Below are 12,602 nucleotides of genomic sequence, written 5' to 3'. Positions count from 1 at the left end.
AAAGTTCCCCTGGAGCTGCTTTGCCTGCTGGGATACAAAGAAAGTACATTTTTTTCATACCTCCTAACCCCTCTAATCTTGAAGAACACTCTCTGTGTCCCTCTTTTACAGCAGCTGTTAGGATATTTCCAATTTCTTTTCCCCTCCTCAGAGCAGAAAATAAGGAATGGTTAACTGGGGAGCTTGACTTACTGAACTGTCCAGCACGGTAGGGATAAAATCATACCCAATCCCCTCCACCTCATATGTCGTCGTGTCAGATGTATTCAGTTCTTCAGGCTCAGCAAGAATGGAGCCCTGGGGATCGACGCCAATAATCTGTAGAAGCAGATTTCAGATTTGGCTAATGTTACTCACTGTTCTGTTGGACCACAGCCATTAAAACAAAGTGTCACGTTAGAATAGTTGTCTCACAAAACTCTCATGATGGCCCTGCACAGAATAGCCATGGCCACTGATCAAGGTCTTTAATTCGTTTGTTCTTTGGCAAGTTCCCCTGCTGTTGCTTCTACCTCAAAGCCAAATAGCTGCTCGTCAGGGTGTGGGACATTGTAGGGGAAGGCACATATCATTTTACACAGATTTTGTTTAGTTCAAGGGAGGGTGTTTGCTCCAAGTCCACTCAGAAGTCAGCTCTCTTGCCCATTTTGTACCAGGAGCAGCAAACAAAAAACAGACGCAGGAACAAAATGCACTTATTGAGGGACACACAGTTCATGTTACGTCAGGGGACAAGTTTCATTGGACTGAAAATTCAGTGATCCCATTGAATTACCTCCTGTGAAGTCAGTGAAAGGAAAGCGCAAACATCTTCTCATTAAAAGTGGGTGGGTGTCCAGAATATACACAGTTGAGATGCTAACATTTTTCAATATGGGTCATGTGGAACTTATGGTTTAATTTTCAGGATCAAACTGTGACTTGGGTCACAAGTGAAAAAAGAATGAGGTGGCTTCATGTGGCTTTTGTGAACAAGTTAAAACAAGCAGACATGTCAGAGGCATGGGGTAAAGTGCACTGGCAGAGGTGAGAAAAATGGGATTACTCTCATGAGGAACACTCACAGCTAGAAACAGTTACCAGGTGCATTAAGTTTGCCACTTACTTTGCAATCTGGGCATTTCTCTTTCAGTTTTCTGCCAATGCCAGTGATAGTGCCTCCAGTGCCAGCTCCAGCCACCAGCATGTCTATTTTTCCTGTTTCAAGTACAAGAAATCACATACCACGGTGAAAACATCCACTGGCATTCTAGATAAAAGCCCTACTGGAGACCAGGAAAGGACAAGATGCACAGTACTCTTTCCAATGAGAGCGCCATTAACGTCAGAAAGGTGACAACGGAAAGTAGCTCTCACTTCACAATAGGTGTACTCAGTGACCTAACTTGAGACTTTGTTCTCTGCCCCGCTCCCAAATCCCCTTTTTAAATCCAGCTTTGTGACAGCCTTCTAACGTGCTGCAACACCCATATTTGAGATTTTGGGTAAGGGCTGAGGGATGGACATCATGTTTGCCATCGGTGGATCTGTTTTATGTTATCTAGCAGCAAACACTCGCCCATCCCTTATTCCTGCTCTTTTTGTGCATTAACAAATTGGCCAACAGCTATTTTATCCAACTGTCTTTTATTTCTGGTCATAATTTATTTAAAGAGCACTGCAGCAACTCCTAACAAAAGCGATGTTTATAAATCAAAAACCATCTCAAGAAACAGGAGCTGATTTCTGACCAATGTTCCCCTCTAATTTTTCCCATCCATGCGCAGAACAAACTTTGTTATGTGCACCAAGAAACATGTGGATGCGCACCACCAACTGAAACACATACTACTCCCTGTGGGCACTCTGCTAATCAGCGGGGTGGCATTTGAGGCTCTCACGGGTGGCCGCCCATGTGCTGAGCTTACAGGGAACACTGATTCTGACCCTCCATGGGTGTAATTGACTGAGGCAATGCTATCCAACTTACATCACTGATTGCATTAGAATAAGGCCCATAGATTCTGCAAGATGGAGTGAGAGTGAGGATTAGATCCGAGAAGAAAACAAGACTTCAGTTTTATGTCAGCAATACCATTGCTATCCCTGTGGGAATTCGGAATAGAAAGCACGCCTAGACAAAAACTCACTGTGCTATTTTTACAGTTACTTTTCAGACTAAAACTGCACTTTACATGCAGATCGTTATAGATGTCAAAGCCTAATGAAGGGCTTTGATACTTTAAATCTAGAAATCCCACAGCGAAGCAGAAAGTGAGGTTTTATGGGATAGACCAAGAAATCTGATGTGGAAGCTCCCTCTGCTGGGCTCCAAACACAAAACTTACTGGTCAGGTATGTATACAATTGTGCCATGGTAAATTCATGCATAATTCCTGGCAGTGTTACCATGAAAATCTGTTTTTCACTGTACGGTCATGACAACCTTGTGGACCACATTGCTGTGTATTTATAGTCTGTTAGTTGGTTTTGATTTAATCCTCTATAAAATGGTGCTAGATCAGAACAAACTGTTAATATAGTGTATATGTACTGTTAATATACGCACTGAGAAAAGTCTTGTAATGGGGTAAGTGGACCTTATACAACATTATCCAGTGTGGTGGAAAGAAAACTCTGCATTATATATCCATAAGCAAAAAAGAAAATTAAAAACCCACACACACAGTTGAGACTAAGAACGAGGAGACAAGTTCTAAGCAAATCCTTTACAAATCAAATACACCCAAGACTACTTCCTACTCGTGACCATTCAAACTCTCTAGCTCTTCACCTCCACCGGGGTACGCAGATGTTTTTATCTCAGGCAGGGTGGGGAACCTTTTTCAATTCAAGGGCCACTTACCCACACACAAAATCAGACGGGGACCACAGAAGTAAGCAGCAAAAAAATGTGGTTCCTGACCATATGGGAGCCAGGGCAACAGGGCCCGGGGGGGTTCAGGAGAGGGGTGGGTTTCTGGGCAGGATGAGGTGCAAAAGTAGGCTGGGGTGTGGGTCCAGGTGAGAGGAAGGGTGCAGGAGTGTTTGGAGAGTGGAGTCTGGGAGGGAAGGACAGAAGCAGGGTGCAGGTGCGATGTCTGGGCAAGAGTGGGATGCAGGGAGGTGTGGGTCTGGGCAAGAGCGGGGTGGAAGGTTGGGGTGTGGGATCTGGAAGGGAGGGGTCAGGGTGGGGCACAAGGGCTGTTTGGGTGCACAGGGTCTGGGCGACAGAGGTACCACTTACCTTTACAGTACCCCCAGATACACATGGCTCTGTGCTCCCTCCCCCTGCTCCCAGGCACTGCCGTCCCCTGCTCTGATTGGTCAGCATTCTGGCCAAACATGGCAGCCATAGGAAACCTCCAGGCAGGATGCCCAGTCCGCTGCTGTTCCCCCTCCTCTCATTCCGGGTATGGGGGGAACAGCAGTAACCTGCAGTGGCACCCAGAGCCTCTTCCTCCCTCCCAGCCTCCAGCCGAGCCTGTGGTCTGCACTGGGACTGCACTTGCTGGATCTGACTTGCCAGGCACCCTTCACCCCACTGCGGGCTGGATGCCATGGAGGGGAGCCTGAGCCTCAGGGTCTGGACCGTGGGCGGGGGGTTCCCCATCCCTGACCTAGTGCTTGTCACTTTGCCTGGCCAGTCACAGAAAGCAAAAACAAAAAGGCTCTTATACAAATGATAATCCCACACTTCTAACTCATTTGAATTAGGTGGTTACATATACCCTGCGGAACCTATGCAGTTCCATATCCCTTACAGCTTAGGGCTGATTTCCACAGGGAGATGAAAACAAGAGCACTCCACACCTTAATTCACAAGCCTGCTAGCACAAGAATTAGCATACCTTCGCACTGCTGCAGAATCTCCTCCGCTGTAGTGTCATAGTGTGCCAAGGGGTTACTGGCATTGCGGTACTATGTTAAAATACAATGGAAAAACACAGAACCATGAAATGGCTCATAGAAACTGCACCTTGAAGAGCAGACTGAAAAATGATGAGCCCCCGCCCCCCCCAGTGACACTACAGGTTTTCACCAGTTTTTTAAAAAAAAAACTCATCATCCATTCACCAATACTTCTTCTACATGGCCAGGAACAGACTCCTGCAGCTGCCTCAATTTAAGGAAGTGACACATTTGTGCCAAGGTACTTCTAAGGTCTCAACATCCCTTACAGCCAAGGACAATTTGCTTATGAGATTATTTTCTGTAGAAGTCTGAACTTTATATAACTCTGATGTACAGAATTGCCAACCTAGCAGAGAACACAGATGGTTCTTTCAGAGTACATAAAAATACTTATTATTTAAAATTAGATTGAAATTAAACCTTTAAAAATGAATTATGGCAACCTACTTTAAGGCCTAAATTTACTATAATCTGTCAATACCACAAAAAAAAGAGTCTGAAGTGCTAAATCAGCTTTTGACAGCAGTAGTCTCTTCTGCCAGTACAAGGAGTATTTTCTACATTTTAGTTTATTCAGTTACCTTTAAAATGAATTAGTAAGTGAATGAAGATAAGAAACTGACTTGGATCTGAAAAAGTAGAAAAGTTTATTTTCCTTTTCTAATCGGTGAATAAAGAAACCTCAGTGTGGGACAATGAGATCTACTACATCTAAAATCTTGAAGCACATGGTGAACAGAAACAAATCAGTTCAATTCACAAACTACAGATACTTCCCTTGTTTAATAAAATCAGCCAGTTGCAAATGTACGCCATATTTTCCAATTTTTTCCTGTGTATCCAGAACATTTAAAATAAAACAATCCAATACTACTTTTGCACAATTTAGTTCAATTCAAATTTCCAGTCAAATAGAGCTTGACACAAAACACAAAAAAGATAATCTACAAGTAAGAAAATGTATCATCCTGTAACATAATAAACAAAATGTAAAAATTAAACATCTGAATGAAAGTATGTTATGCTATGCACAATTATTTAAGCAATCATAGTGTATTATCCTCATTAGCGAAAAGAAATACCAAGCTTAGTGCAAAGGCCAGATTTAGTTGTAAACAAACATATTTTCATGGCTATTAAGTAGGGAGAATCAATTTTTCTTTAGGAAAATAACTAAAAAGTACAACTATGAAACAAGATTCAAATTGATGATCAAAATCAATATTGCCTGCCTGCTGACTTAATCCATTATTAAACCTGTTGATTTACATTGCTTCAGTCTGAAAAGTCAGGTCACCCTGGGGTTTTTGCGCCACACGAGACATTTGTGATCTGCCACTTTTGTTGAACTAAGGAACCTGGTATGGCAACAGCAACTTTTAGCTCCAGAGATCCCGGGTTCAAACTACGTATACCTCCATCCAGGGCTGCTGTTACACTTTTTTCTGTGGTGAACAGAAACAATATTACCAATATGTCTCTCTTACCCCTTACACACACCTCAGCTATTCAGGAACTTACCTGATCTAGTATATGGGAATTGGGGATTTCATTTTTCAGTCGCCACGCTACTCCCACATGAGATTCAGGGGAGTCAAACCGGGCAGTAGTTGGGGTCCTCACGATCTCAGCACCAAGGGCTCTCAGAACATCCACCTAATCAAACAGAGTCAGTCAAAAATCTCCATAGGCACAGAGCTTCTTCTGGTATGCCAGTGGATGGGGGGTGGGGGTGGAAGCTGAATAGAAACTTCACATAAACTATTGTGGGCTATTCCACCATGCCCACCGCATATGTCTGTTTGAATTCAATCCCCAGAGACTGTGTCTTGGAACAAATGCCTCATGCAGGTTAAATGCAATCTTCTCTATTTAGGTTTGTAAACGTCTCACGGCATGACATTTATGGGCTGCACATTTGTCACTAACGCACACCTGCATTTTCACACCAGCCTAGTTGAAGATTTTTCTCCCCTATAAAATCTGATCAGGTCAGCTGGTAGAAGTACAGAGTCAAAAGGGTTCTCATCAAGACTGCCAGGCAATGCTATCCTAAACACTTGCGTTTTGAAAACTGCAAGATGGATTTGGCCTGAAAATTGAATATTCAATGGCAAATAAGAAAAACGTTTGGCTACACTCCGCTTGTCTGGCATGTGAATTGAGAACTCAAACATTCCTACATGCCCCTTTTTTGTATGTATACTGAGGTGTTACTTCGTGCCAAGTATTAAAAATATGTACATGCTGGCTACCTTACAGAATAATCAAGACGCACCCAAGATTCCAGCGCCGTAGTCTACAACTACCATTTCTTAGGAACTGCACAGTGCCTTACGAACTAGGACCCACTCTTAGTTGGCCCGTGAACAGCATCATAATAAAAACGTTATAAGAAGTAACTGTCACGTGCAGCGATGCCAAGATACTATGCAGTAGGTCTCCACTTAGATAGCCAATTGTTAGATCCCTCAACATAGGCATTTTCATATATTTCAAGTCACATCACGCAAAGCGCGAGCTTCTGAAGAGAGTCACTAGCTAAGGAAGATTGGCTGTAGTGAGCTCTTGAGCAACAGGCCTCTAGGGCAGATCCAGGTGCGGCCGGAGGTGGTGCAGGCAACTCATCACGCAGTGCTCCTCCTTTTATGTCAGAGCTTTGCCCACGTGCCAGTAGAACAGCAGAGGGCACTCCACTGCTGGAGCTGCTGCCTGTTTCAGATGACACTTAAAACAGTTTCTACTAATGTGTGGTCATTAAAAATCTTATGTTTTTTTTTTTGCCATGAGAGTATTTATGTTTGTTTCAACGGCCTCACTTTGTTCCACTCTGTGGTTGCCTTCCTACAGTTACTGTAGTTTTAGGTGGATGAATTTATTTGCTTTACTTGTCCTTGATTTTTGTAAAATACAGGCAGATTTTAAGCTACTCACACCCCCCGAACTCTCAACGTGGCTGAATTACAACAACGGAAAAGCTGTTTTTAATCGGTGAAGCTGGCTGGACACTCTGTGACCTCCGCATGAAAGTCACTATTTAAATACATCAGTTGTAGCATTCGGGTACCTCTCTCAATTGTCAAAACAAAAAGCAGTCAAGTAGCACTTTAAAGACTAGCAAAATAGTTTATTAGGTGAGCTTTCGTGGGACAGACCCACTTCTTCAGACCATAGCCAGACCAGACCAGACTCAGGTCTGAAGAAGTGGGTCTGTCCCACAAAAGCTCACCTAATAAACTATTTTGCTAGTCTTTAAAGTGCTACTTGACTGCTTTTTGTTTTGATAGTGTATAGACTAGCACGGCTTACTCTCTGTTACTCTCTCAATTGTGTGATGGATTTGTACCCCAGGCCTGCCTGAGTTCAACAGCTGCAAATATTTCACACATCCAAGACTTGGGAATGGAAGATTCTTAAAGCGGCCACGCCAATATAGAATTTATGGCTTCCATGCAGGAAGGACATAGTGCTTCTTGGTTCAAAGAGTGGAATGCAGGCAGTAAAACCAAATTTTAAAAACCTCCCACCACGAAGCACATGCACTGTGTCTTGCTTACTCACGAATGTACACATTGTGTTCTTTGCCATCCAGCCCAGCACTGGTGTAAGGGAACTATTTTGACCAAGATCTCCTTCTCCACACAGTGAGCTGATGAGCTGCTCTGAATCTCCTCTTCACACTGAGCTGCGAGTGGGGTACTCACAGGACACTCAGGCCAGCCTCCTTCTGACCTCAGTGGGAGTTCTACCTGAGTGAATGGTACCAGATTGCACTCAAGCGCAAGGCTGGAGTCATGAAGGCTAGAAACATATGCCTTTTCACCACTGTACCATGAAGGATTCCATGAGGATCTATTTTCCTTTGTCGTTAAAGCATCCTAAGCACATATGGAGCAGAATTTCCCTAAGCTGATCAAAGAACATTTTTCTTTTTAGCTGCGTGCAAACACTTCCCAGGATGCAACCTGAAGTAATACCCTGCAAAGTAGAACCCTCTGCCTGGCTTACCCCTCTACATACAGCAACCATCCCTGTCTTTCCCCTACCTCAAGGGGTGAATACATATACTCTGATCAATTACTTAAAAATATCGAACACATGGTATACTGGTTTGCAGTGCACTGGTGCCCAAGTTCACAGCCAAAAAGAAGGCATCTTCCTCTCATCAGGAGCTAAACATATTCACACACATTTATTTTTAATTATTTGAAATACTAGTAGTTCTGACCTTCTCCATGCTCATCTTCTCTGGCATCACAATGATGCAGCGGTAGCCTTTCACCGTAGCGGCCAGGGCCAGCCCAATTCCTGGAAGTGGGGAAATACAGACAAAGCATGTTGCAAGAGAAACAAAACCACACAGCTAGTTTCCACCTGTTTCAATTGTAAGAGCTGTTCTCACTTTAGCATGAACAGGGCATCAAGGGCAGTGATTAAAAGATGAAGTTTGCTGCTTTCCAAGAGAGTTGGAGGGCAGGAGAGTCTGGTTTAAAAGCACTATTTGACTCAATCCCTGATCAGCATCATCAACGTCATAAGGAAAAAAATGGGTAATTTGAAAGTTCACATTGCTGAGTGTCCCAGCCAAGTTCTTCCTCCACCCCACCTCCAGCCACCCCTGTGTTACAGATGCAGTACAAGAGTGAATACAAATTCAGGAGATTAAAGCCCAAAGGGACTCTTACTACAATCTAACACAACCTCCTGCATAACACAGGCTATAGAACCTCCCCTAGTAATTTCTGCTTCAAGCCCGTAATGTGTCAGAATTATTCTCACTTCACAATTTGCACCTGTTTGCTAGGCTGAATTTGTCTAGCCTTAGCTTTCAGACACAGGAATTTGTTATGCCTTGTCTGCTCCATTCAAGTGCTGTTCACAAATCTCTTCCCCACACAGGTACTTGCAGACTTGTCTCAACTCACCACACAAGCTTCTCTTGGACAAAAGCAGCTAAACCTGTTAATTTCCCTCCTTCAGTTTAAGGCATGTTTTCCAGCACTTGACTCATTTCCTGTACCTTTCGTCTGAACCCTTTCCAGTGTACCAGTTAGGGCAGGACAGAAAATTAGAACTCCATTTCATGTACACATGTCAAAGCTTTGGAAGTTGTTCTTGATCTGTTATCAGAACAAAACTGAGCCCTTTTGAATTCCCACTCTGGCTCCATTAAAAAGAACAACCTCACAGTAGCCAATTGCCCAGGGGTTAGAGCATGGGTGTCCAACCTTTTGGCTTGCCTGGGCCGCATTGAGTGAAGATAGTCTTTGGCCACGTACAAAATATACAATATAGTTAATGTATATAAATCACATAATAATGTTAAAAGTTTACGATCTTGTGGGGCTGCATTACTAGCTGTCCAGGGCCGCATGCGGCCCGCGGCCCACAGGTTGGACACGCCTGGGTTAGAGCATTCACCTGGGAAGCTGTCTTGCTCTCTCCTCTCAAAGCTGTTCCACTTCACATAAACAATTAAATAAATATGGTGCCAGAAAGACCTGGGGTTAGAACACTTGCCTGGAATCTGGGTCACCCAGGTTCAAGTCCCTATTTTGAATCGATAGTCATTAGTCTGGGGTGGTTCTTGCTGAGGAAGCTCTGCTTGAGGTAAAACACTTCTACAAAAAATGTTGGTGCTGAGAAATCAGTTTTATCATGAAAAGACATTTCCTTGAAAAATTCCCAACCAGCTTGAGAGTCAATATACACTCTGAACTGAGGACACCAGCACAGGACACTGTATTCCAGTCCTGGCCTTGCTCCTGCCCTATACTAGGGAGCCACATGGGGCGGGGGGGTGCGGGAATAAGAGATATCCTCTCTCTCTTGCAGAGAGATTAAATTAGTAGTTATGGGCAGAAGCCAAGTGTGACTGGCAATTCATAGAATCCTAGGGCTGGAAGGGACCTCAGGAGGTCATCTAGTCCAGCCCCCTGCTTCAAGCAGGATCAACCCCTACTAAGTCATCCCAGCCAGGACCTTGTCCAGCCGGGACTTAAAAACAGCTAGGGCTAGAGAATCGACCACCTCTCTGGGCAACACATTCCAGTGCTTCACCACCCTCTTGGTGAAGTAGTTTTTCCTAATATCCAACCTACACCTCTCCTTTTGTAACTTCAGACCATTGCTCCTTGTGCCATGTGCTGCAGTGACCCAAGAAACTTCTTGATGCCAACTAGAAATGGAATGCCAAGGATTTATAGGACTCAGTTTGGGCTGTACATTTTGGTTCACCATATAATGTCACGTGAGGTCTCAAATGCACATTGGTATTACACCGAACACAAATAACACTGCAGAACAGATCTACAGATGCTATGTAAAGAGTTATGTATGTAATACTGAATTTTTTTTTCTTCAAGTCTGTGTCAAGGCTGGTGAAAAGCTGGTTTCCTGTCAAACAGCAGAGATTTTCTGTCAGACAAAGATTAATTTTCTCTTTTGAATGAGCTGCCCAGACTGCTCCAGCCCCCCTCAGTGGAAGCCTTCAGCGCATGTCCCTACAGCTGCTCAGCAATCTCACTGTGACCGAGAAATTCCTACCTGTGTTTCCTGAGGTTGGCTCAATGATTGTGTCCCCTGGTTTCAAAATCCCAGCTCTTTCTGCATCCTCCACCATCCTCAGGCTGATTCGGTCCTTTACGCTCCCCCCAGCATTAAAGAACTCACACTTTGCCACTGGAAACAGAATAGTCATGCAAATACATGTGTGGATTTTTTTTTTATTTTGGTGTGGAAAGGCACTAGAGCATTCAGCAGAGGAGTTCTGAGTCCTCACTTAGATCTAAAAACATTCCAGCTAAAAGCTTTTTGCCCAGTTAAACACCCCCAACTACCCACAAGACAAAGGGAGAGGCAGCTCACAGTACAATGGAGAAGTACTGGGGTCTTTGGCAAAAATTCTTGGCACATTTCAAAGCTGACCATATGAACGAAAAGAAGTCTTGCATTTTATCTTAACCAATGAGTCTGATTGATCCTCTTTGTTTTGTGGGTTGCCTTGAGACAGAGCATCAGAGAGCATTAAAGGCCTTTGCACAGTTCAGATCAGGAGAGGGAAAGAGAAGGGACAGATTATGGTGCTCTATCCAGCACCAGATGGAGTTTTTAAAAAAGGCCATTCCCTTGGCAGTGAAGGACTGTTCCCCACTGCATTTTTCACTGCATGGGAACTTGATCTAACTGCTGAGAAGTTACATTAGTACCACACAGCAGGTCATTGTGTTGCCAAACTACACAGACTGCAGTTTGTTCTTTTAAATCTTTCCCAAAAAGTCAGTTGCTTCAACTATTTCATCACTTGCACTGCTGTTGGGTGAATATTCAGCAGCCTCATTCTAAAAGGCCCAGAGGCAACACTGAAAGTTGGCAGAAAGTTTCATTTGAAACTTTTGACCAAAAATGGCTTTTTAACCAAAAGGGAAGTTTCAGCAAAAACGGTCTTTCCCTCGCCCCACTCCCCCAAGGCACAAGCAGACATAGTCAAAGCACAGAAACTCAAAACCTGAAGTGTGGATTTTTTTTTTTGGCTAACAAACACTTTAACTTTTATCAATTTCTTCCCAGGAACAAAAGCATTTCCCAGTCAGCTCGTGTAAACACTGTTAAATAAGGTGATCCAGATTCCTGAAGATATATCTTTAACTCAACAGCAGCAGATACTCACAGAGTTCACACTTAAGCCCAAATAACTTGCCAATCCGGTTGATTTGTACCATTGGAGTATCGCCAATTTTCTTCAGAATGTTTGGCAGGATATTTGGCAACTTTGACCTAAACATACACATGCAATCAGTTAGTTCCAGGTGGTGACACTGAGAGGTGACATGATTAATTTGGATGTTCTGTTTAAACATTCAGAAGTTCACAACAGAAAGGAATGTATAAAACAGCAAAACTTTGATCTAAAACTTCTGGAGTAATCAGACATCAATGGTGTGACTAGCACAAGGCATCGTGTAGTTTATTGCCATCATTACTTTATTTGCATCATGTCATTTATTGCCATCATTACCAACCACTTAATTTTAAACAAAAAGCAGTCAAGTAGCACTTTAAAGACTAGCAAAATAGTTTATTGGATGAGCTTTCGTGGGATAGACCCACTTCTTCAGACCACAGGTTGTGGTCTGGCTGTGGTCTGAAGAAGTGGGTCTGTCCCACGAAAGCTCGCCCAATAAACTATTTTGCTAGTCTTTAAAGTGCTACTTGACTGCTTTTTGTTTTGATAGTGTATAGACTAGCACGGCTTCCTCTCTGTTACCACTTAATTTAAATTATTCACCTATTCAAGGCAACTGCTTAACAGGCTACTTAACATGAGTTAACTCTGGCTCATGAAACTTCACACCATCTTCTCTGAGCAAAATGCTAATGGGAAAGGTATGTTCTTTATTTAGACGAGCTGCTGGAAATCTCATTTATTGAGTATCAAGAACAGGCTGTTGTAGCTTGGAATGGGTACTGTTAATTTAAGGAAAGAGATGAAATGAGGTTCTTTCCATCTCAAACTAGTAATTTGGGGGTAAGGGGAAAGGAGGAAATTTGTTAGATTTCAGACAGAAATTCTCTCCTTCCAACAGATAGAGTGTACAATAAAAAGCATTTTCAGGGAGCGATATATAGGGAGTAGAAGGTATGTACGTGGGGATAATGATTCCCTGGTCAAAAGCAAGAGCTACAAAGCTGCTATTCACAGCATTCTA

General features: G+C 43.2%; 1 protein-coding gene across 5 annotated transcripts in view; it reads right to left on the bottom strand.

Moving 5' to 3' along the window:
* Nucleotides 1–12,602, bottom strand: part of LOC142013758 (cystathionine beta-synthase-like) — a 67,825-nt gene that overhangs the window by 17,034 nt on the left and 38,189 nt on the right. For all 5 annotated transcript variants that reach the window (XM_074995566.1, XM_074995600.1, XM_074995590.1 and 2 more), the window contains exons 3-9: nt 11,564–11,670; nt 10,441–10,575; nt 8,123–8,202; nt 5,416–5,550; nt 3,831–3,900; nt 1,106–1,197; nt 193–318 (exon numbers count right to left, since the gene is read on the bottom strand). In XM_074995566.1, coding sequence (XP_074851667.1) covers nt 193–318; nt 1,106–1,197; nt 3,831–3,900; nt 5,416–5,550; nt 8,123–8,202; nt 10,441–10,575; nt 11,564–11,670 — 745 coding nt within the window. The remainder of the gene's footprint in view (nt 1–192; nt 319–1,105; nt 1,198–3,830; nt 3,901–5,415; nt 5,551–8,122; nt 8,203–10,440; nt 10,576–11,563; nt 11,671–12,602) is intronic.

Source organism: Carettochelys insculpta, chromosome 1 (genome assembly GCF_033958435.1).
Source record: "Carettochelys insculpta isolate YL-2023 chromosome 1, ASM3395843v1, whole genome shotgun sequence".
NCBI lineage: Eukaryota > Metazoa > Chordata > Testudines > Carettochelyidae > Carettochelys > Carettochelys insculpta.
The sequence above is the reverse complement of the archived record's forward strand: the minus strand, read 5'-3'. Positions and strand labels throughout refer to the sequence as shown.